This window comes from Galleria mellonella, unplaced genomic scaffold (assembly GCF_026898425.1).
Source record: "Galleria mellonella isolate WM207_F2 unplaced genomic scaffold, CSIRO_AGI_GalMel_v1 utg172, whole genome shotgun sequence".
NCBI lineage: Eukaryota > Metazoa > Arthropoda > Insecta > Lepidoptera > Pyralidae > Galleria > Galleria mellonella.
In genome coordinates this window covers 1,732,334-1,757,103 of record NW_026442015.1, presented here as the reverse complement: position 1 = coordinate 1,757,103, position 24,770 = coordinate 1,732,334, and the positions used below count along the sequence as shown (strand labels likewise).

General features: G+C 36.7%; 2 protein-coding genes across 3 annotated transcripts; both read right to left on the bottom strand.

Moving 5' to 3' along the window:
* Nucleotides 1-1,233: 1,233 nt before the first annotated feature.
* Nucleotides 1,234-24,683, bottom strand: LOC113510574 (cullin-2). 2 transcript variants are annotated; one of them, XM_052893001.1, is made up of 17 exons: nucleotides 24,509-24,683; nucleotides 23,661-23,743; nucleotides 21,115-21,239; nucleotides 20,401-20,496; nucleotides 20,203-20,296; nucleotides 19,984-20,058; nucleotides 19,092-19,253; nucleotides 18,435-18,588; nucleotides 17,480-17,649; nucleotides 16,513-16,656; nucleotides 15,158-15,265; nucleotides 14,054-14,305; nucleotides 13,059-13,223; nucleotides 6,653-6,862; nucleotides 5,601-5,868; nucleotides 4,460-4,572; nucleotides 1,234-4,300 (listed from the first exon to the last, which is right to left on the bottom strand). In XM_052893001.1, exons 2-17 carry the CDS (start codon nucleotides 23,721-23,723, stop codon nucleotides 4,139-4,141), a joined length of 2,361 nt encoding a protein of 786 aa, XP_052748961.1. In that variant the 5' UTR covers nucleotides 23,724-23,743; nucleotides 24,509-24,683; the 3' UTR covers nucleotides 1,234-4,138. The 2 variants fall into 2 exon arrangements, with proteins under 2 accessions (XP_052748961.1, XP_052748962.1); XM_052893002.1 differs by lacking the exon at nucleotides 24,509-24,683 and adding an exon at nucleotides 24,131-24,362.
* Nucleotides 9,335-10,865, bottom strand: LOC128200243 (uncharacterized). The gene has a single exon (XM_052893005.1). The coding sequence runs from the start codon at nucleotides 10,303-10,305 to the stop codon at nucleotides 9,346-9,348; it is 960 nt and encodes a 319-aa protein (XP_052748965.1). The 5' UTR covers nucleotides 10,306-10,865; the 3' UTR covers nucleotides 9,335-9,345.
* Nucleotides 24,684-24,770: the final 87 nt, after the last annotated feature.

Below are 24,770 nucleotides of genomic sequence, written 5' to 3'. Positions count from 1 at the left end.
TTATAGGCTACTTTTTCTCCTGGTTAGTGAATTAGTTAGTTTCATTTCGGTAATGCGAAATCGAAGGTAAATGTTAATGATATTCCATATAACGTTAACAGAAATGTAAAAGCGTAACTGTTGAGTTTGTTGCGTGCTCTTCTCAACAAATTTCCGAACCCTGCAGTAGATTTAAAAAAAAAATACGATTTAAAAGTGCTTGTAATGTAAACAAGTCTATTTGAAAAATTATTTAAGTTTGATATACGAGGTTTGTCCGGAAAGTACGTATAAAAGTTTTTTAAAAATTTTATTTTACAATTATTCAGGTAAATCAATTTTATCCCCTTCAAAGTACTCCCCCTGTGACATAATGCACTTGTGCCAACGCCGTTTCCACTGTGAGAAGGCTCCTTGAAAGTCCTCTGGTTGTAGGTTTCTCAGCTGCCCCGTCGTAGCTTTTTTTATCTCATTTATGTCCCCCAAATGCCGCCCCCGAAGTACCAATTTGGTTTTTGGGAACAAGAAGAAGTCACACGGGGCCAAATCCGGCGAATAGGGGGGGTGTTCGGTCACCGTAATGGAATTTTTACTCAAAAACTCACGGACAACAAGAGAGGTGTGGGCAGGGGCATTGTCGTGGTGAAGAATCCAACGCCCCTCTCGCGCCAATTCTGGACGAACTCGTGCCACACGAGCTTTGAGGCGTCTGAGCACATCGACGTAGAATTTTCCATCAACTGTCTGGCCTGTGTTCGTCGGAATGTGAAGTGGAAGGACGTCCTGAACGTGGGTCATCTTGAACGCTTTCTCGGCCCTCTCTGAATCTTTTTAGCCACTTGTGGACGGTTGGTTCCTTCACAGCATCATCCCCATAAACTGTTCTGAGATCGGCAAAAATTTCACGGCCATTCTTGCCGAGTTTCTATAGAAACTTGATTACGACGCGCTGCTCTTTAACGGAAGCGGGCTCCATGCCGACGGGGTTTCGTTAAGAGGTAACTTCACAGATGGCGTGACAAGCCAGTTCGCACCGCACGGCGGTCAGACCAGAACTGAAGCATTGTTAGGGACATAAGGAAGGGGTCCTGCGCTTACCTGGCCTCCCCACTCCTCTTTCTCGCATTCCAGAACACTTTTATACGAACTTTCCGGACAGACCTCGTATACATAAAGATGTAAATCTGTTATTAGGGAATCTATGTACCTTATTATTAGGGAATATATGTGTTAAGGAAAATAAAAACAAAGTAGTACAGATATTTTTGTATAATATTACGAAACAAAATTTCATATAATCTGTGACAATATTAGTAAACATAACTCTAACTTTACATAATATGTTGCAGCGGTATCACCGTCGTCTTTCCAATCGTATTGTTCCTTAGTAACTAGTATCGCAACTAATTGCAAGTCACAATTGCATCACCAGTATATCCATTTGAATCGCCTATTACCAGTGTTATTTTTTTGTTATCAAAAACAACGTAAATAAATAGTTAATATATTAAAAACCCCTGTGAAGCCAGTGGTTTTAGAACATGAAGCGTTTTATTATTGTCGCCTATATAAGCGACAGCATCCTGTATGTATAATTAATTAAAAATGTTTATCCTAACAGTATAAGTTGTGAAACTTCTTTATACACACCCCTGATTTTAGCATTGCACCATATAACATCAGGTCGGTCAACATTATTATTATTATTACTATATATGTACTTGTGATATAAATTCCTAAAACTAAAATTAGAAAAAAAAACGATAGAAAAAAGAAATTTAAAATCTTATTACCTACATTATAATTACAATATAAAATAAAAATAAATATAGGAAATAAAAGGGAACAATGACAATAATCCAGAGTTTTAAGATTCATTTTGCAATGTCAAGGCTACCAAGGCTTCGAATGCTGCATAGTTTTACATCCCAGTTTAAATGTTAATGATATTTTCAAAACTATTTCTAAGTTAGTTCGTATTTTATTTTTCTCAAAACCTATTTCATAACCGAATACTGTAGGATCTCGATTATCCGAAAAACGATTATCCGGACTTATTCTTCACGACTCCAATTACCGATTTAGAAATGATTTGACGGCGAAACGAGACATGTTACGTGTTTAATCTCGCCTTCGACGTGTAGGTTTCGCTCTTATTTTTTTGCGCGATAGTGTTTATTAGCGATGAGCGAATCCGAATGATTTCGTTATTCGAATAATTACTAAATTTATAATTCGACTACTAATTAGTAATATACGAATTTCCGTATTCAAATGATTTTACTACGTATTAATTAATTACAACAACGAAAAAAAAACGCCACCATATTTGGTGAAATATCAATGTAATAACACTCGCAATTTTCTATATAAAAACTGTACTTACTTTTATCCAAACTTGGTAATATTTACTAAATTTTAATTGGCAACACTCTTGTCCATTCAACAATTAAATTATCCCAATGATCGGGTCGGCTCGTACATGAACAACAATGATATTAGTAGTCGAACAACATTAGTAGTTGGATGAAAAAAAATAATAGTCGGATGAATAAAATTTGTAGTCAGATAAATAAAATTAGTAGTGGAATAATTTGAAAATCGTTCGAATAATCCGAATGACTTGCTCAGTCGAATAATTAGTAGTATTTATTAATCCGACTTTACAATGTAACGCATCGTTAGTGTTTGTTAATGCTTCAACTAATAAGTTGACTTTAATTTTGGTTTGCGTTAAAAATCTATGTCTAAGCCAAAAAGAATAGTGTTTAAAGACAAAGTGAAGATAGTTAAGTTTAAAAATTGTTAATATGATAGTAATTTGGCGCAAATGGATGGTGTATGAGCTTCTATAATATAAGATATTAAAAAGAATTCTGATCTTATATTAAAATTCACATGTATGCTTGATCACTGATGGATCATTGGTGAAGGGTTTGAAGAAGAAAATTTCAAGAAGTAGCTGAACTGCGATAGTGAAGATCCTAGACATCAAATTTTAACTGATGTAAAAATCATTGACAACTTGAACAATAACGAGCGTTTCATAGACATGACGAATCGGATTCCATACAATTATTACAACTGAAACGCATCAGGGACTTGGCCGCAATGGAAAGATTTAATTTATTACGTCAATAACTAATTTTCAACCAAGATTTTTAAAATACATATTATGTAATCAATTATCTTTATATCTCGTAATTTTTTACATAATAAAGAAATATTAAAATTTTATTATTGTTTGACTCGACTTTAAAATCGATTATCCGGATTTTCGATTATAAGGAATACACCTGGTTTTATTTGATTTGGATAATCGAGTTTCTACTGTATTTTAATAGTTTTGCGATATTACTGTGTATTGTATACATATTATAAACTAAATTTATAATTTTGACTTAATTCTATTAGAAACTCATATAGGTCTTTACAATAATGATTCTGCTGGGATATTAATTTTAGATATAGATTTAGAGAAATGGCGCCACAGAATCAGCACCATTAAGTCGACTTTAAAAATTAATACTAATAAAAAAAAGTAATAAAAAAGTTGAAAAGCCTTCATAACTAAGTACAGCAATGTCGCAATTATCTGTCAATTTCCAAAAACAATTGAACATTTTTCAATGAATCTAATTGATTATTTAAAAAATACTCTGCTAGTGTAATAAAACGTAAAAATAATTGCGGCGTTGCTACACTTCAGTAAGCAAAAGTTATTATTATTATTTTACTGCTGAATATAGGCCTACCCTATAATGTTACAAAAGTTATGAACATTATCTTAAAAAATTACAGGATTAAATAAATTGCATAATAACGAAAATATAAAATCAGCGATGCAATATTTATATTTAACAGTGCAATCACCAATTTTGACAATAACACAGCGATTCAAATGGTTGCCATATTGTATTGATCTAAGTAATGATACTATTTATTGCCATCGTATCGCTTTGTACAGCGGTGTACTAATTGAAACTGTAACGATGTGTAGCGATACGATTGTTGCAATCGATTCATTTTACTCGCGATGCAATTATATGTAGAGTGATGCAATCGGATGCAACCGTATCGGTATATACAGCAATACAATTGGCTGCAGTGCTCCATGTAGCGATGCAATTAAAATGAATAACATCGCGGTCGATTTTGCCTACGCTAGGTATGAATATGTGTCCAGTGTGCCGGGCGCGCGTTCTAAATATTGTTTGTCGATAAGCGCTTCGATACATTTCTTTATCATGGCTACGGATGGCGCGAACGAGCCGCGGGCTTGTGAGACCACTTCCTGTATCAATTCTGTGTGTCTGAGTACCTGTTAAAAAGTAAATTAGGATTATAAAATTATTATTGAAATTGCGCATGCCCAGTGACGCCCTCTGGTATCGAGAACTCGAAAATTAAGCTGCCTTCATTATACATGAATATCTCTGACATGGCGTAGAATTTAAATGAGAATTATTATATGAATTACCTTTCTCTGCTTCATGATTCTGACAAGTGCGGCTTGGAGGTACATCTTGCGGTCATCGTCACAATGTGTCACCTCGTTACCCTCTCCGCTCGCGCCGCCACCCCCGCTACCACCTGGTGACAACATATCGCAATTCACAATTATAATTGTGCTTCAAAAAGTACACTATGAGACAAGTAGGTACTTAATATTCGTCTCCAATTTGTATGTTCTTTTTTCACTTAGTTTTGTATATTTCATATAAATATTCGTGATAATTGGGATCATAAAATTTATATTGATTTGTATTAATGTAATGTAATTGTTGGTCAGTATTAAGTCCTGTATTATAAGGTCCGAGTCTGTATACAACCATTATTACTATTTGTATGAGGGTACCACGTTCTGGTGACAAGAGTTCTCTATGTTGAACCTGTCTATTACATCTCTAAAATAGTGGCACTTCGCTTTGATATGTTTACTGCATTTATAATGAACTCTGTTAACAGCAAGTTGATTGCGAGATTTCACATTTCTCTCCACTTTATCATTACACTACATACACATTCATTCATATCAGTCGTTAACAGTTTACTGCTTTTTTTATGCTACTTAAAATGGCAAACAAGCTGACGGCCCACCTGATGGAAAGTGGTAACCGTCGCCTATAGACACGAGCAGTACCATGAACATAACAGAGTGTACTGTTTCGCCCATGTATGATGTTTCCCATGCGTTGCCATTCCTGAGGACTCAGGTGTTATTCCACTGTACCCTGTAAATTCACTGCCTTATCCCACCCTTCAAACCGAAACAGCCATACAAATACAACTGCTTCACGATAGAAACACGAATGGGACAGCGGTGCCCAAGCAAACAATATTTGTACAACGTCTCTTTCTGGTACTGCTGAACATAGGCCTCATAACTCATCAATCATATGATTTTTCCAGTACCAGGTTGGCAACCGCAGTTAGGATTCAGTGATATTTTAAAGGGGACACTGCTGCCCATTCCTGGACCATTAAGTTCCCTTAGTCACCTCTTACCACACTCACAGAAAAGGAAGGGGTGGCCTATTCTACACTGGGACCATACTATATTAGCACCTAAGCTAGCTAAAGGCATAAACAATATAAATAACGAAAACTGGGGTACTAACCTTGCTGCGCGGGCGCATTCGCACAGGTGAGCCTGACCTTCGTCCTCTTGCAGGAGAAGTTCAAGTTGAGGGTGAGGGTCCCGTGGGGCCCGTCGTCGTCCCCGCTGTCGGGCGCCGAGCCCTCGCCGTCGCCGCTGGCGAGCAGCAGGCCGGCGTCGAGGAGCGGGCGCACGTGCCGCGGCCACGCGTCGCCCGCCAGCTGCAGCGACTCGCGCAGCTCGCGCGCCGGCGCGCTGTCCACCGTCTCGAAGCACAGCAGCAGCGCGCACTGCCGCCGGGGGAATCGATACATCAGTCACTATATATATTCTTTATTGCACTTGTAAGTTACATATAAAATAATGTATTTATAAACGTTGTGAGCAAGGGTGGACTTATCTCTGACAGAGATCTCTTCCAGTTCCAAATACAGTGAGAAAAATTTTTGTTAGCGGACAACTGAAGTGCTACAACTATTAATACATAAACAAATATACAGTTAAATAATAATATTAAAATATATAATAAAATATTACATAAATACATACACTATAAATAAATATAATACCTACCTACTTATATAATAAATGTTAAAATAACTACACTCTTATTCATTCATTCATTTCAGCCATTATCCCTCCACTGCTGGACATAAGCCTTCCCTAAAGAACAGTCCTGAGCCACCTGCATTCACTGACTCCCTGCAATGTATTTCAGGTTGTCACTCCACCTAGTGGGGGATCGTCCTACACTGCGTTTACCCATACGCGGTCGACATTCAAGAACTTTTCTTTCCAATCGGTTGTCGGTTCTTCGAGTATACTCTTATACTACATAGAAATAAAAAAAACATGTGTGGAACATCGACTTCGAAACATTTTTACACCTCCGACAGAACGCGAAAGTCTGATATCAGAGGCACTAGTGGCGAATGATAATGAAGTCAGAACAATTGGACCATTTTCAGAGGGAATCAAACTAACAGATGGTGGAAATTGAACTAACAGAGTATATTGCTCTATATTGCTACTAATGGGACTTAGTGCAGGCAGGCGAGGAGCAGCTTTCATTACCTGGGGAGTGGTGGCGCTGATGTGGTAGACCCTAGTGGTGTAGCGGGTGCGCAGCTCGCCGGTGCAGAGGTGGTGCAGCCAGGCGAGGCGGCGGCCGCTGAAGGAGGCGCGGTAGAAGGCCTCGAACAGCCGCGCCGGCCGCTCCAGCTGCGCGGGCGGCGCCAGCGGGGCCATCGCGCCACCTAGCGGCCACGCTCCCGCCTGCAGCACCTACATGTCGCATGCACAAGGTAAAACTAAGCAACAAAGGCCAGCAACCTAAATTTATAGTTTGATGTTACTTGGTGTGGGTGGTGGATGAGCACTGTCTAAAAATCGCATATCCGCCATCTTGGATATGAAAAATTCAGTATTCGTAATTAACGTTTCCAATCTTTAAAAAGGTTGTTAAGGTGTTAAGGTTCACTTTTCAATATCAATTTAAGGTGCAAGAAAACACACGTCTTTACTGAAATGGATATATTTTCAACTAACTTCAATTTCATAACATTGTTGCTTTTAAACCTACGACGAAACATTAGTAATAGAATGGCATGAAGTTAACCAGTGTTTGTTTCTATTGTTGACATTATAAGTAAATTACGTTAACATGCCGCCCACCAAAATGACTGTAAGTCTTTTTAAACGAGAATTTAATCAAATAACAATATATCTCATGCACATATATAACAAATATAAAAGGTAACAAAATATTGTAGTATATAAATTAATTTATAAAATATTAACAACTACATACAAGTTCATTATTTAGAATCAGTTTCAATGTCCACAGGTAAATAACACAGTTTGCTAATAGATCTTTTTACAACACTGTTACCACTTTTCACACTGTAAACTCTAGTAACTCCATCATCTCCAGGGTGTTTTTCGAGCACTCGTCCTAGAGCCCATTTACCAGGCGGTAGTAGGTCATTTTTAATAAGAACTATTTGTCCGATAGCAAATTCCTTTTCTTTTTTAAGCCACTTTGGTCTTTGTTGAAGTCTAGACAAATATTCTTTCTGCCATCGATTCCAAAAATCTCTTAGTAATTTTTGTGTATGTTGCCAGCGGGATATGTTACTAACTTTAACATGCTGTAAATCTGGATTGGGAATGACAATAGGTGCTTCGCCTATCAGGAAATGTCCCGGTGTTAAGGGTTGAATTGTGTCACCTGAGTCATCAATCGGACAGATCGGTCTAGAATTTAGGCACGCCTCTATTTCACAAAGAATGGTGGTCATTTCCTCAAAAGTCAAGTGATTGGTTAATATTCTTTTTAAATGGTACTTAATTGATTTCACGCCCGCTTCCCATAAACCTCCGAAATTTGGGCTATAAGCAGGGATGAAATGCCATTGAGTACCATCGCACGCCAAAGATTCAGCAATTTCCCCTTTAAATTCTAAACAAGCATCCTTCCAGGCAGTTACTAACTCCTTATTTGCTCCTATAAAGTTTCTCCCTTGATCACTCCATAAATGGGAGCACTTTCCTCTTCTGGCAGTAAACCGTTTAAATGCACCAATGAATGCCTCTGACGTCATATCTCCAACCAATTCCAGATGAATGGCTTTAGTAGCCATACATACAAATATAGCAATATAAGCTTTATTTGTTTTCATACCTCTGCCCTTCGATATCAAAATTTGAAATGGACCAGTAAAATCAACTCCGCTCTGCAAGAATGGTCGAGAGGGTGTCACACGTGCTTTAGGTAAATCTCCCATGATCTGGGTTCTAACAGCAACTTTATGTCTCGCACAGATCAAACATTTATTTATGTATCCCTTAATCATACCCTTTCCTCTTACTATCCAGTACTTAGAAGTTAAATACGTCAACATAACTTGTATACCTCCATGTAAAGTTCTACGATGGGCATCAGCGACAATTAAATATGTAAATCTGTTTTTATGATTTAATATGATTGGATGTTTACTCTCTTCATCGATATTAGCGTGTCTGAGCCTTCCGCCCACCCTGAGAATACGTTGTTCATCTAAGTATGGATTTAACGATTTTAGATTGCTGGTTCTTTTTACTGATTTCTTCTTTTCTAATGCTTCTATTTCATCTTCAAAATCTATTTTTTGACTTATTTGTATACATATACGTAATGAATCCTCTAATTCTTGTGTTGTAATAGTATTGTTTATATTTTCTGCCAACAATCTAAACTTTAGAAATCTTTTACAAAATGTTATTACTTTTAATAATTCTGTTAATGTATTATAATTTTCAAATTGTGTATATATATGATTTTCTTTTTCTTCTTCGTTATTATTTATATTTAAGTTTACGTGTATAACCTTTTTCATTTCCTCATCTGTTTGTGTACAACTTGGCTTATGAAAATCTATCTTATGTTCAGACAACCATTTCGGTCCCTTCCACCACAAGTTCGAATTTTGCAAATCTTTAAGATACATACCTCTGGACGCTATGTCAGCAGGGTTGTCTTGTGACTTCACATAGTACCATTGTCTGTTGTTGGTATTATCTATTATTTCTACCACCCTATTAGCAACGAAGGGTTTCCATTTACTGGGTTCTCCAAGTAGCCAAGATATGACAATAGTGGAATCAGTCCACGTAAACACTTGGGACATAGATAATTTCATTGCTTGTGTTATTTGTTTGAGCAATCTTGAAAGTAAGACAGCGCCACAAAGCTCTAAACGTGGTAGTGATTATTTATTTATTTATTATTATCTGTCTATACGTATGCCATTTACGTTCTTAAAATCACGTTTTATTGTCCTCCATTCGTCTATTAGTGATTGACTTATCTCTTCATCCCAACTGTACTTTTCCATCCAAAGTCGTTGTATAAATATCTTTGTCATTACCAACAACGATGCTATCCATCCTAAAGGATCATAGAGTTTCTGAATATCTGACAGAATACTACGTTTGGTGATATTCATTGACTCGCTATGTGTACTCGAATTGTATTCAAATTTATCAGTTCTCAAGTTCCATGCGATTCCTAATGCCTTTGTAGTACCATCGATATTGAGATCTAAGTGTACATTAGAGGATCTTTCGCTTGGTTTGATAGATCTCATGAATTCTGCATTATTAGATGACCATTTCTTTAGTTGAAAACCACCTTGTTGCAATAAATATTTTAACTCCTTGGCAGCTGCGATAGCATTTTCAACATTATCACAACCCGATAGAACATCATCCACGTAGAAATCCTCTTGAATTATCCTGGTAGCAATTGGATAGTTTTCACCTTCGTCAATAGATAGCTGTACGAGAGTTTTGATAGCAAGATAAGGAGCTGACGCCGTCCCAAATGTTACTGTGAGCAAACGGTAGTCTTTTATAGGTTCATCAGGATTATCTCTCCATAAAACTCTTTGAAAGTCTTTGTCTTCTTTTGCTATCAAAATCATTCGGTACATTTTTTCAATATCAGATACGAAACAAACAGCATGCATTCGCCATCTCATCAACAGACTTCTAAGATCACCCTGTAGTACTGGTCCTAATAAGAGCTCGTCGTTCAGTGAGATGCCGTTTGAACCTTTGCATGAAGCATCAAAAACGACACGCGTGCTAGTAGTCTCCTTTCCTTCACGAATGACTGCAAGGTGTGGTATGTAAATTGATCTTTTCGAATGTATTTCTTCTTCTGGTACTTCTTCTATATGTTTCATATTTTTGTATTCTTCTATCACTTGTGTGTATTTTTCTTTTAATTGTGGTTATTTGTTGAATCTTTTCTCTAATTGTAAAAACCTATTCAATGCTATTTCTCTTGTATTTCCGTCCGGTGAAACTGGATTCTCTGTCTTAAATGGTAGCTTCACTATGTATCGTCCTTTATCATTTCTTTTATATGTTTTTTCGTAGATGTCTTCACACAGCCTCTCTTCTTTAGTAAATTTTCTTTTAGTATCCATATCTACCTCCCATATGACTTTCAGCATTTCGTCTACATCTACTGCATGATGTGTAAAAATAAAGTTTGATTCTTGAGTACAATTTTCACCAGAATGTACCTCACCAAATAAAATCCAACCAAGACCTGTTTTTAATGCACATGGTGAGCCAGGTGGACCTTTGATTAAATCAGATTGTAATATTTTAGCATATTCTTTGACACCAAGAAGAAGATCTATGGAGCCTGGAGTACAATAACTTGGATCAGCTAGGTGTAATCCTTCTAGGTGTGGCCAATTATGAACAGCAAGTGATTTTGTGGGTATCTTAGCAGTCAGTTGTTGAGACACGTCGTATGCTTCTACTTGTATGCTATAATCCGACTTGTATCTTGAAACTACTTTGAACTGAACTACTTGGTTTACATTCGTTTTCATAGATCCCATTCCGATAATACTTCTTTTGCTGTTGTTCTAGTGAGTTGAAGTAACTGAGTTGCTTTTTCACTTATAAACGATGATTCCGACCCTGGATCTATTAGCGCCCTTAAGACAGTGGTGTGATCGCGTTCACTTCTTTCTATCACCATTGCGGTCGCTAATAGTGCTATCTTCTGCCTAGTATTGCAATTAGACGCTACCATTGTATTGACTCTTATCTCCTCTTGCTCTTCTACATTGCATGGGGATGGTGACACACTCGGTTGTATGGTACCTATTTGACCCGACGTGTCCGGTTTCTTCTGTAAATGTAGAAGAGAATGGTGGCGCTTGTGACATACATGACAGGAAACTGGTGTACGGCATTTCAACACCGAGTGTCCTGGTACTAGACAGTTGTAACAAAGATTATTGTTCTTGGCAAATTCCTTACGTTCCAGGGGGGACAATTTTGTAAACTCCTTGCAATGACATAAGGCGTGGTTATTCTTGCACATGTTACAAGTTTTATTTGGAGTTGTCACGTGGTATGATCTTTCTCTAATAGTTCGCTCTCTAGTGCATGATAATGGTGTAACTAATTCTAATGTACGAAATTGAGATTCTAAGAATTTCTTCAAGTCAGTCCATGAGGGTAGTTCATCTGAATTTTCTTTATAAGAATACGCCTCCCATTGTTTATGTGACTCTGGGTCCAACTTCTGCACGACCAGAAATATGATTATGGGATCCCAAGAATCGGTGGAAATATTCAAATTCTGTAAGTTGTTTATGCATTCAGACGTTGTATCCAACAATGCTTTAATTGAATTAGCTGACTGATTCATAATTTTCTTTTGTGCAAATAGTCGTTTTAAAAGAGAGTTAACTATTAGTCGTTTGTTACCATACCTTTCTTTCAGTGTATTCCAAGCTTGTAGGTAGTTATTTTCCGTCACTTGTATATGTTTTAATAAATTCTCTGCTTCACCACCAATACTTGTTTTCAAATAATGTAATTTTTGTACACTACTAAGCGATGTATTGTTGCACTAAAGAAATAAATAAATCCTGGTAGGCGGGCCACGATTCGTAACATCCTGTGAACAAGGGAATTTGGATTTTGGGTAGCTTCACTTGCACATCCAGGGTACCCTGCACACTTTTTTCAGCTAATCGTGACACTGGTAAAGCAGATAACATATCCTTAAGGTCCGCTTCCAAGCACAAATAAATATCTTCATGTACATAGTATTCTTCATTCACGAAGTATGGTAGTATGCCGCGTTGTTCTTTAGTCGTAATGCGTAATAATTCTTCATGTGATTTTTTGAAAGTTTTCCAATAATCTTCTATGCACTTTAACCGCGACTCGATGTATCCTTTTGTTAATCGTGATTTCGGGCATTTTTTAAGATTTATTTGCGATTTTTTAAATAGATTTTCTGTATCTTCAAGTACACTGATAATTTGTTCCAAAGACGTAGCCATATTTTTTCAATAATCTTCCAATTACTAATTTAAGCAATCTTAGTACTAATTGCTTAGTGAATAAAGATCATTAAATTTGTAAATCTTTATAAGAATACCACTCGGCGATGTGCTATTTTTGTTCGATGCGGTTCTATTGTTCTCGCGAAACGGGTCGATGAAGCGGTAATAAACTAATAATCCGGCTCGATTACGGCCATATGTTAAGGTGTTAAGGTTCACTTTTCAATATCAATTTAAGGTGCAAGAAAACACACGTCTTTACTGAAATGGATATATTTTCAACTAACTTCAATTTCATAACATTGTTGCTTTTAAACCTACGACGAAACATTAGTAATAGAATGGCATGAAGTTAACCAGTGTTTGTTTCTATTGTTGACATTATAAGTAAATTACGTTAACAAAGGTAATATTGGTTATTTTATTAGAATTATTTTGTTTAATTCCGCTATCATAGTAATATGAACATCCGCAAGATAATAACCAGTTTAGTTAAATAGGTATATATACATCAAGAGTACGGGTGTATATTTTATAAGCATATATAATTCCAATCAAGTTCTAAGTAGATATTTATATTTTTACATTCTATAATATTAAAAATATTTTCAAACCTGAATAAAGAAGCCGGTATTTGTAGATAAATTGTTTTCTCGGAGATGCTGTTGGAACTTGGCGTTGAGATCTGCGGAGACGGTCACGTCCGTGAACATCCTGTGCAGTTTGTTTGTGAACTCATATCCGCACGCCGCTTTGAGCCGATTAATCATTGATTCCTCCTACAATATTTAATAATTAAAAAAATAATATGTAGCTATTTTTTTAAATGAGTGATGAAACCGGTGAAGGGTGATGATTTCCATGGGTAACTGTGCGAAAGTTGACTTGACAGGGTATATTGCTAACAATGGGAAACAGGTATTGGGTATACATTGATGAATCTAAATGGATAAATTTAGTTCTTACTTTCGTGTTGTTGACACAAATTTTAAACACTATTGGGGCTTGACGCAAGGCCATTGCAGGTAAATAGTACCTACGTATCTGATTTTTATCGCAATGGCGACAGGTTAAATCCCAATTGAGTATTTAAAATAAATTTAGTTTTTTTAATGGTAATACATGAAAGGGCAAGTACCATGAAAACCACAGTGTATTTTGTAATGTTCATTTTTTTATTCATATCTATAGGCTATCATGTACCATACGACGAACCATCAGCTTGTTTGCTTTTATATATATAAACATAAAAAAATAAAAAAAAGCTACTCGCCTTGCCCTTTGTGAAGGCATACCTAAAAACTTTCCATAAAAAAAAAAAAAAAACTAAATGACAATGATAGATATATAAATCTGCTTAGTAGTTTAAAAGAAGTAAATGGAGCAACAGACTGATTTTGATACTGGCTTCGTTTTATCCTATTTAAAGACAGGATTTTTATATGCTATGCTCTTCTGAAACAGTGCCTCTGGTAGCATAGCAATTTCCTTCATGTATATAAAATATTATCCAGTAGACTGAGAGAAAATTAGTATGAAGTCTGCATTGCACAGATGACTTGTAGTAAAGAATAGATAAATAGATGTAGGAAGCGCAGACGCCACCGACCTGCTCCATGGAGGCGGAGAGCTGGTGTATGAGGCGGCGGGCGAGCGCGCGCGCGTAGTACTTCTGGAAGACGTCCTTGTCGCAGACGTACTTGAAGACGACGATGGCGCCGGCCAGCTTGTCGTCGGCCTCCTGCTCAGCGCCGGCGCCGCGCCGCCGCAGCAGCGCGTCGCAGTAGCGCGCCAGCAGCTCGGGCGCGCGGCTGGCCGCGCCCGCCTCCGCCGCGCGACCGTTCACCACCTCGCTGCACGCCTGCGCACGACATGTACACGCTACGGCTCCGGACGTTACCGACCGACCCGCTGCCACCGGCCATCGTACATCTTGTACGATGCGATGCGCATTACAAAACGTAACATTTTTCTTACAACACACTGGGTAAACGAGCATTTTTTTTAATACAATTTAGAATGACAAACAAGCTGACGGCCCACCTGATGGAAAGTGGTTACCGTCGCCTATAGACATGAGCAGTACCATGGACATAACAGAGTATACTGTTACGTCCATGATACCCCTATGCGTTACCATTCCTGAGGATTCAGATGTTATTCCTCTGTACCCTGTAAATTCCCACCATATCCCAAACCGAAACACAGCCATGTAAACACAACTGCTTTACGGTTGAAACACGAATGGAACAGAGGTACCCAAGCCAACGACTTTTGTACAGTCTTCCTCTGGTAATGAGCATACGGCTCACCTAATGGTAAGAAACTACCGTCGCCCATGATCACAACCAACGGCATTGCAGGTGTGCTGCCGGCTTTATATATAGTTACATACAGACTGCCCACCAGACATAGCCGGAAGATCCATGTGTGGCTTAATATTTTGAGTGGAATAGAAAACTTTAAAAGTTCCTGGCTTTTGGTAATGTTTTAAGAGAGACGCTGCTGCCCATTCCTCAGCCAATAAGTTCCCTTAGTCGCCTCTTATGATGAAATAGGAAAGAATAGCCCATTCTAAAATCACATTTCAGTTAAAATCATGCTTTTTAATCTTTAAAAAAGTTGCAAGTGTCCTGTTTCTAAGATACACTACATTTTAGTTCTTATCCTGCCGCAACTTCAAATTGAAAAAATCCGTATAATATTCACATACCTTATCCAAAGCCCCAATAAACGCTTGAGCTCCATCGAAGACTTCTCCAAATAGTTTACTGTACTTTCCATGGAGAGCAAGCATCGAGTTGACAAAGTGGATGTGGGCCTAACAACATAATAATGATATTACAAAGGAGAAATTATAATAGAACAAAAAAATAAACATACAATAATGCTTCTAAATTATGTACATTGCTTTACCTATTTCTGACATAAAACAGTAGTGTGTACATTGTTGGTTTGGTCAGAAAATTAATGTAATTTCCGACATATGTGGCATAACATCTTAATCCTTAGGAGTAACAAAGCAAAACAGAAACTGGACTGCAGAGAGATGCTTTTTCATCATTAATATATGCATACCAAATATATTGGTCTGTAATAGACTAATTATTCAATCCTCGTGTGAGCGTGCTAGTCACGTAAATAGATTTTTATGTGAAGTGCTAGTTATGTATGTTCTCTGTGTGTGCAGCATTAGTAATTGTCCTATGAGCGAGATGGTAGCGATGCAATTTATCTTTATATATAATTTATCCTTATAATTTTATTTTTAATTTTACATTGATGACATTATTCCAACAACAAATATATTAAATATCAGTTATTCAATATATGGGGTGAAATGGACAGGTTGATCAAAACGAATACAGCTGATTCAGATGTATGGCCTGAATCAGATGGCAGATTACTTTCTCACCGGAAATGCACCACAGTTATATAATTAACGATTATTAGCTTTGACGCCACGCAATGTATTTGAAATTTTACGACTTACATACTACTTATTACTTATTTCACGCGACGCGGAATATCTACACCGCGCGGTCAACGGCGTTTATTCATAGATAGTTTTCGTACGTTTATGGTGTTGACTTCACACAGCTGTATAATTAAACAATAATATTACATCGCTGTTTTTCGGTATTCCATAGTATTTTCAGTATAAAATATTATTTGAAATGAAATAAAAAAAAATAAACAAGTTAGAAATTTTCCGGAAGAATTTCCACTAGTTTTCACTATTTCAGTTTTTGCCAACCTATCCTTACTACACCTTAAAATATTGAAATGATCGAAGGCGATATTGAGTGGGTAAAAACATTTTTCCCGCCATCATTGTCCTGAGACCCCTTTTTTTTTGTTTAACGTGTGGAAAATCTTCAGCAAGACCGTCCCATCTGCCGGAGGGAGTGCAGCTGGGGTGTGTGGGATTCGTACCCACTAAAAACCACACGACGTACCTCGAGGCGCTTATGTTGGATCCCGGGTTCCCGTTTGTACAACTACCGAGTGTCCTGAGACCCCTAATATATAGATATTGCATCCGCACGTCAGTAGCGGGCGGCGTACCTCGTCGCGGGCGTGCGGCGCGGCGAGTAGTGCGCGGCCGTCGCGCGCCGCCTGCGCGTGCGCCTGTTCCACGAGCGGCCGCAGTGCGCCCGCGCACGCCAGCGGCTTCAGCAGCGCGTACATGCGCTTCAGGTCCGACCGCCGCTGCCCGGGGGAAAGGGATTGTTAATAATTGGTTTTTTTAATGAGTCATAATGGAATGGTATCCCAGCCCGCGCTATCGGTATACACTGGCGGAGCACCAGTGCGAGATGATAGGTGAGGATAAAGCAGATCAGTTAGCCCATCGTGACGAATTCGACAAGAATTATTCACGATGGTTTCCAAGGGGAACCACGTGGAGATCGACCTAATAGAGTATATTGCTAATAATGGGGCTATTTGACCCCATTACTAACAATCCTTTTCCCCCAGTAATTGGGTTTGAAAACCCTATCAGGTCGACTTCCACGCGGTTCCCCCTGGAAACCACCGTGGTTAATTTTTGTTGAATTCATCACGATGAACCAACTAATCTGCTTTCATCCTCACGTATTAGTGCCCACTGGTGTCCCGCCAACGTACACCGATAACGTAGGCGCAGTTTCCATTCGCTAGTAATAAAAAAATATAATCTGTTATATCTGTCGATATCGATATTTTTGAGGGAGACACATTATAAATAGTTGTCCAGAACTATAAATAAGAGGGAAGGGTTTATTAGTAATGCGGACTATCAGTCCCATTGCTAGCAATATATTCTATAAAGTCGACCTACACGTGGTCCCCTCTGGAAACCATCGTGTTGAATTCCTGGTATGTTTATCACGATGGACTAACTATGGCCTGCCTTTTCATCCTCACCAATCATCCCACACTGGTGTCCCGTCAGCGTATACCGATAACGCGGGCGGGGTTACCATTCCATTGTCAACAATTAAAAAGCACTATAAATATTCAATAATAAAGTTGATAAGTGGCTAGTCACCTGGTCGGCGCGCGGGCCGTCGTCGCAGGCCTCGCGCAGCAGGCGCTCGGTCTCGGCGTGCAGCGCGGGCAGGTGCGCGGCCACGGCGGCACGCTCGTAGCACGCGCGAACCGCCTCCGTGGACGACGCGTGCAGGAACCGCCCGCCCAGCGCTATCTCGCGCTCCAGCCCTGCGCGATGGGCCGACCGCGGTAACAACAACCAGCAACAATGTCAATGACCTCCACCCGGCCGATATTTACAGCCAAGCATTACGGGCTTCACAGAGGGCCGAGGTGTAGTAAAGAGTAGATGTAGTAAAGAAATTGATAAGGATCGCATCAAATTCAGCAGCGCAGGTACCGAATTTGCAGCGTAGTCCCGGCACAGAATAGGCCACCCCTTCGGAAACGAACCCACGAGAAATCGTGGGTGTCTTAATAGACGATTAAGAGAGAGCGTGTGATGAGTAGCAGCGTCCCTCTTAAAATATCTCCATAGCCTAACTGCAGTTGCTAATCCACCTGCCAAGCGTGGCAACTATTGGCAATACCCCCCAAGAGAGAAATAGGATGATAAGACACCGAATGACATTTTTTTTAGTCCAAGAATCTGCCGAGAATCGTCAAGACTTTTGATAGTGTTGACCTTTTCTCCGTGATCATGGGGATGCAGTAACAGGATTTTAGATAATTTACCTAAGTAAACCACTAGTGTCACCGTCTTAATTATTTCTACTGTGACACGATACATGAGTAATTGTCCTGGTCTGAATATTTATTAACAATATTAGACATTAGACATTTAAAAACTCCAACAGCAAAGTCTGATTTCGAGTCAAATATCAAGAATGACCATTTTCAATACCTTATTTAACAATGAACATATTACAAAACAAAATTCAACAACCGACAAAATTTTCAAAATTTCATCAGGTATTGTCAAAAACTCAAATAAGAAAGTGTAGATGGCTCACCTTCGAGCACGTGCTTCATATAATGCGAGATGTCCCCGTGGTGAAGAAGTTCGGCCGCGAATTGCGCATGGTGACCGCTCGCCGCGGACAAGTATGGCTCGAGCACCAACTGCTGGTACAGCGCCAGGGGTGCTCTCACTCTGAACGCTTGCACCTGGAACCCGTAGGAGACACTTGTAAAGTATGACACAATAACAATTTTTCTGATAATTTTCCTCAACTCTCTCATCTACAAGATTGTGTACCAAAACAAACAGACTTCAGTTGTGGCAAAATCTGTTATTTTTATTTTGCTTATATCCTTTTAAATAAAAGAAGAACTTTCCAAATCGGTGTATAAATGACAGAGTAACAAACATAAAAATAATACAACCAAATTAGAATCTCCTTCTACGATACAGTATCCAGGGGACTGGCGAAAACATGTACAGAGACTAAGAGCTGATTAATGGATTAGATCATATAGTTAGATAATATAAACAGAACAGCATTATTGTTCAAAGAACAGATTTTGTACACAAATGTACTAATGATATTAATATCCTATTATATAAATACAAAAGATTTAAAACAGAGATGTTAAAGGCCTAAACAACTTAAAATAAATTGTATCTTATAGACGTAAATATTTTTTTTAATTATGCATATTTAACTTACGTCAACTGTACTGTGAATTGCTTGTCGCAGTATATCAGCGCTGGTGGGGTCGGGCGGGTGCGACCTTGCTTCTGAGAGGGCCGACACAATTCTGCCCGTGAGAGCCGATGCAAGGGGTGTGATTAGTACTCGCTCCCATATCACTAAGCCTAACTCGCCGACCTGGTGAGAGCAAAATAAAAAAAAAAGTTTGTATAAATTATGTTACACATTCATATTTGAAATAAAAAAAAGAAAAAAAAAACAAATATAAAGTATTCAACCAGATTTATTTTTAATATTCTTAAATGTATAATCAAATGCATTACTATGACTTCTTAAATGTTGCCAAATTTTTATGACCAACAATATCAAATATGTGGAATCACAATGTGAATGTGTATATATACATATACATATAAATGTTTATACATACATTGACTCACACACCGAACAAACTCATATATAGTCACACGTTCAGATACAAATACACATACATAACATAAACTCGTGTCACACTTTTTTACTTATATTTTAATGCATTCTTATTTACCCTAGCATATAATTTGTTTTTGTTTTAATGTTATACATATCGAAAGCTATTTATTTTGTATACGCGCTGTATTTGAATTTTTTATGTACTCACCATCACCTTTTTTTTTTTTTTTTTTTTTGTTGTAAGAGTTTTTATTTGTATAATTTGTACTGTTCGAGGTAAGGGTCCTGGTGACTTGTAATACAGGTTTAATACCTAGTACAGGCACCAGCTCCCACAAATAATATTGCTAAAATGTTTTGCAAGTTATAGATGTTAAGTCCTTAATTGTTTGTGGTGAGAAATATAATAAATAAATAAATAAATAAATAAATAAATGTGTACCAAATGGGAAATAAGAGATTTTTTAGTACATACCTCTAGTTGTCTCGAGTCTTGATCAGGTGAACAAGCAGTCGCCGCAGATCCATATATTATTTCAGCATCAGATACCTGCAGAATTACAAATTTATATCACTAACAAGAGAATACTTGTAGGTACCTATCAATCTTTACTCAGAAGCAATATATATTTTTTCCACTCAGTAATATTTAAGTGAAATACAAAATAAATCCAAAATTAACATACAAACTGACCTTTTGTCGCTTGATGTGTTGCAAATTTAAATATGAGTAGAGGCTATTAAGATACGCTACACCTTGGCTGTACTCGCGCCATGCCGTTACATATCTGCAAAAAAAAAAAGTAATATATGGTGGGAAATTTTGTGATTTATTTTGGGAGTTTTCAAAATAGTTTCTCTTCAAATCTAATATGTATAATTGTAGTACTACCTAGTCAGTAATCCGTCGTTATGGTCATTATTCTCTAGAGGCGCAGTACCACGAACACGCTGCAATAATCCAGAGACATGTTCCTCTAAGAAGTTCCTGCAAGAGGTAATATTAATCACAAATTAAAATATATTTATTAAAACAGATTTGCATAGTACTAGAAATGAAATTCAAGCTGATCTAGTCTAAACAAATGGGTAGTTTCAAATACCCTTTATCAATTTGAACAATTCTAAAGTCTATCCTAAATATTTTATATTTTTTTGGAAATTATGTATATAATAAAATTGTAATCTAACAAAATTAATACACCTTAGAAATAGGATTCCTGTAATCCTTACTGATATTATAAATATGAAAGCAAGTTGTGTTTGTTACATTATAACTTCTTAACAGTTTAAATGGCCAGTATGAAATTTGGTATAGATGTACAATATTGGGTGAAGAAAGATATAAGCTACTTTTATCCGTGAGTCAACATTTCCCGGTCGCACAGAAGAAGTTACAAGTAAAAGCTAGTAAATAAATAATACAGCATTGCACAACCTAATTTGTCAGCATAGTAACATTATTAAGAACATACATTACATATGAAATAAATAATAGCTATATTCTCATTTCAGTTTACCTCATTCATGGACGATATTGTCCGTGTGTTAACTTAGGATAGTGTGGTTGCATGGTGGTACATGAAAAATAACCTTACTAACACACCTTGTCTCATCATACAGGCGGTCTGCAAGTGGCTCTGGATGCGCCACACAAAGCGCATACACATCTGAGAACCTTGTGTTCCACACTGCACGTTCTACTGCACGCAATCCAACCACACCAGCCACCTATTGAAAGGAATTACAATAACACAATAGAGAATTTTTCATTAATATTTTTTTGTTTATACTTGTTAATTATTTAAATAGACTTGTTTACAAGCACTTTTATATCGTCATTTTATTAAATCTACTGCAGGGTTCGGAAAGCTGTTATCTGTTGAGAAGAGCCCGCAAGAAACTCAACAGTTACTATTTTAAATCTCTGTTAACATTGTGTATTTATTTAAATGTATATGCCTAAAATTACGTGGTCATTAAAAAGCCCGTGCATGATCGACTAATGTACGCTTGTCATTCAAGTAATCGTTTAGAGTGTAATAGGCTTTGTTCAGAAAGTGTTTTTTAATAGCAGTTTTAAATTTATTAAAAGGTAGATCCAAAATATTCTTCGGTATCTTATTACAACATTTAATGTTCATTTCCATAAAAGACCTATTAACATTTGGTAAACGATGCTTCGGAACAGCAAGTTTGTATTTGTATCTAGTGTTAAGATTATTCAGATCGCTGTTTTTAAGAAATAGTTGAAGATTCCTCCATATATACAAAATTTTTGCGTCTATATACTGTGAAGTTACGGTAAGAATATTTGCTTCTTTAAATTTTTCTCTTAATGATTCACGACTTCCCATAAAATAATTTGCGCGAACAGCACGTTTTTGTAATATAAATATGCTTTGGACGTCGGCTGCTTTATCCTATAATAATATTCCATAGGACAGTATATTATGAAAGTGACTAAAATAAACTAATCTGGCATCTTAATATTAGTATGCTGTTTAACCGTGCGTACAGCATATGTCACAGAACTTAATTTAGTTACAAGGTTTTGAATGTGACGCTCCCATTGAGTTTTATTATCAAGAGTAATTCCACGGAAGCCTATAAAATCAAGACGTTCGCTATTTAATTATACAGAAAAATTGGAATCATGATTTTTAAACAGAGAAAATTTTACGCATTTAGTTTTTTTTTTTTTTTGCATTCAACATTAGATTATTATTTGTAAACCAATGCAAGAGATGCAGCAAAGCATTATTTATATCATCATAATGTTTGGTCAATCTGTTAACCTTAAAAATAAAAGTAGTATCATCTGCAAATAATACTATGCCACATCTATCCTGCATGGCAAAAGCAAGATCATTTATATAAACCAAAAATAGGAATGGTCCAAGAATAGATCCTTGAGGTACACCCATTTGCACCTATAGCATTAGTGATCTATTAGATTTAACATTATTTACTGCAACTTTTTGAATTCTTGTTGATACGCCAATGAGTCTCTAGGTTAATATATTTAAAGGATATGTTAACCTAGAGACTCAGTGTCGTACTTAAAATTATTTTTCAAAGGCTGGGCTAGCCCCTTCAAAAAAAAGTTGATTACTGACAGTTAAATAAACAAGAAGTAATAACCATCATCTATAATGTGAACAACACCATGAACATGACAGATTATACTGTGACACACACTTTTTTAAAATCGGCTGCTAAGTACAGTTATGACTTACAAATTACTAGTACAAAGAACTCTGTTCTAACAGTCATCCATAGACAATAGATAAAGTAATCTCAAATTGCTCTATAGTAATTCAGTATTTGCCAAAGGTGTTGGATCATTGATTCTTTAGCCTGTGGTGCAATCTAGACCTAGAGGTCTAGATAGTGGTTCTAATTTACAGTATATTAAGTGTGTGCCTACATGTAATATTGCACAATGATTATTCATAATTTCAAAGCGAACTTTGCACCATTCCCTAATTTGTAAGTGACCTAAATTAATCAATGTAACTTGAATGTTTTATCTTATACACACTCGCGATACAACCTCTATGCTAGGCAGTCTATTCAATATAAAAGTTTACATTTTATATCTTAAATTATTCTCGTCATTTACCACCTCCACAAACCGCATCGAGTCTTCTTAACAACTTCAGCCGAAAGTGATTATACATAAAAAGAATACACAGACAAATACAAACAGACATACTCATGAAGACAAATAATTGTGATATGCAGAGGTTAAGACTGCAAGCTTTAAATAGATGTTTAACAGTATGTTCAATCGCTATATCACCAAGGTTGTCTAAATGTTGGTATGCAAGCTCTTATGAAAAGCATATAGCCACACCTTTAATTTTTGTGTTTTGTGACTATCTACTTGAGATTAGCCTTAGTCTAAAGGTGGAAACCTATAATAAATAAAGTAAACTAGCTACCCTGAAACATTATCTTGGTCCCTACCACCATTAAATATTTTATCTTATTCTATGAAAAACTATTCTACCTCTAAAATTGGAGGAAATAATATACATCTACAAAATCTTATTAAAATAGCTTAAGCAATATTATTATGATATTACAATAAAAGAACATCATGACATGGGTTTTTATATACAGCTATATATAAAAATAAAAACTGACCGTTTCTTTAAGGTTGGCCCATGTCTCCTGGAAATCTACATTCCTGGGCTTTAAGGACATCATCGGAACTTCAGTTCATATACCTGCAACAGTTATTAATTATGTATTGTCAATATCATATTGCGTAGATAAATATGTTATTTCTCATACATTTGTTTAAAGAAAGAAATTTAAAAAAGTACTGTCTTCAACCTAGTTTTTGTATATCACTAACAAGTACATTTCAGGCTAGAATGTTAGATATGCATATGATAATTCATATTAATTAGATTTTTCAAAATTGCTATAACTGCCACTAGTGAATGAGTTGGTAAATGAATTTGAATTTATATTTACTCTCAAAATTTTAGTGGCATGCAGAACCAAAACAAGATGATATATATGAAATTTAGATAATAAACCACTAAAACTTAATTTTTAAAACTAACACTAGTTTTGGTAAATATATTTTAATAAATTGTTATAGTTACCTTCATAGAACTACATAAAATCCATACACAAAATTAAATAGTAAATGAGAAAAACATGCAAGTCACATAATATTATACAGGAACGGAAAGAAAAACTACAGGTCAACGCACGGAGGATTTAGAACGTTTAACAATATTGAAGGGTTACACTGTTATTTTTTAGTGAAAAAATAACTCTTATCGACGTAGGAAACAACCATGCATTTGGCAGTTAGAACTTGGCAAGAAGTCAACAGGGTCGGAACAAAGCCCGCGGACGTACCGCTCTGCTCCAACACGAATTACTCAGCAGAATAGCAAAACAAAAATATAACACAAATGAATGAGGACTGACCATTGTCGAATATTAAAGTTAATTTTAAATCAAAGTATACTCACTGTAGTCTTAAAATTATATTCAAGTATTCCAAAAGACGTCTATTTAAATTATATTCCAAAGTATTGAAATTTTTATAAGATTAATATAACAAATATTCACGAATTATTTGATCTCAGAAGATCCTTTTTCCAATTCCAATGCAGTTAGGCAAAAGCAATGACTTTCTTTAGACATTGACGTATGTCATATCACTATAAAGTTGCCATCAAAAATAATGCTAATGGCTTTTTAATTTTGTTACTTTGTATGTCACTTTTCAAC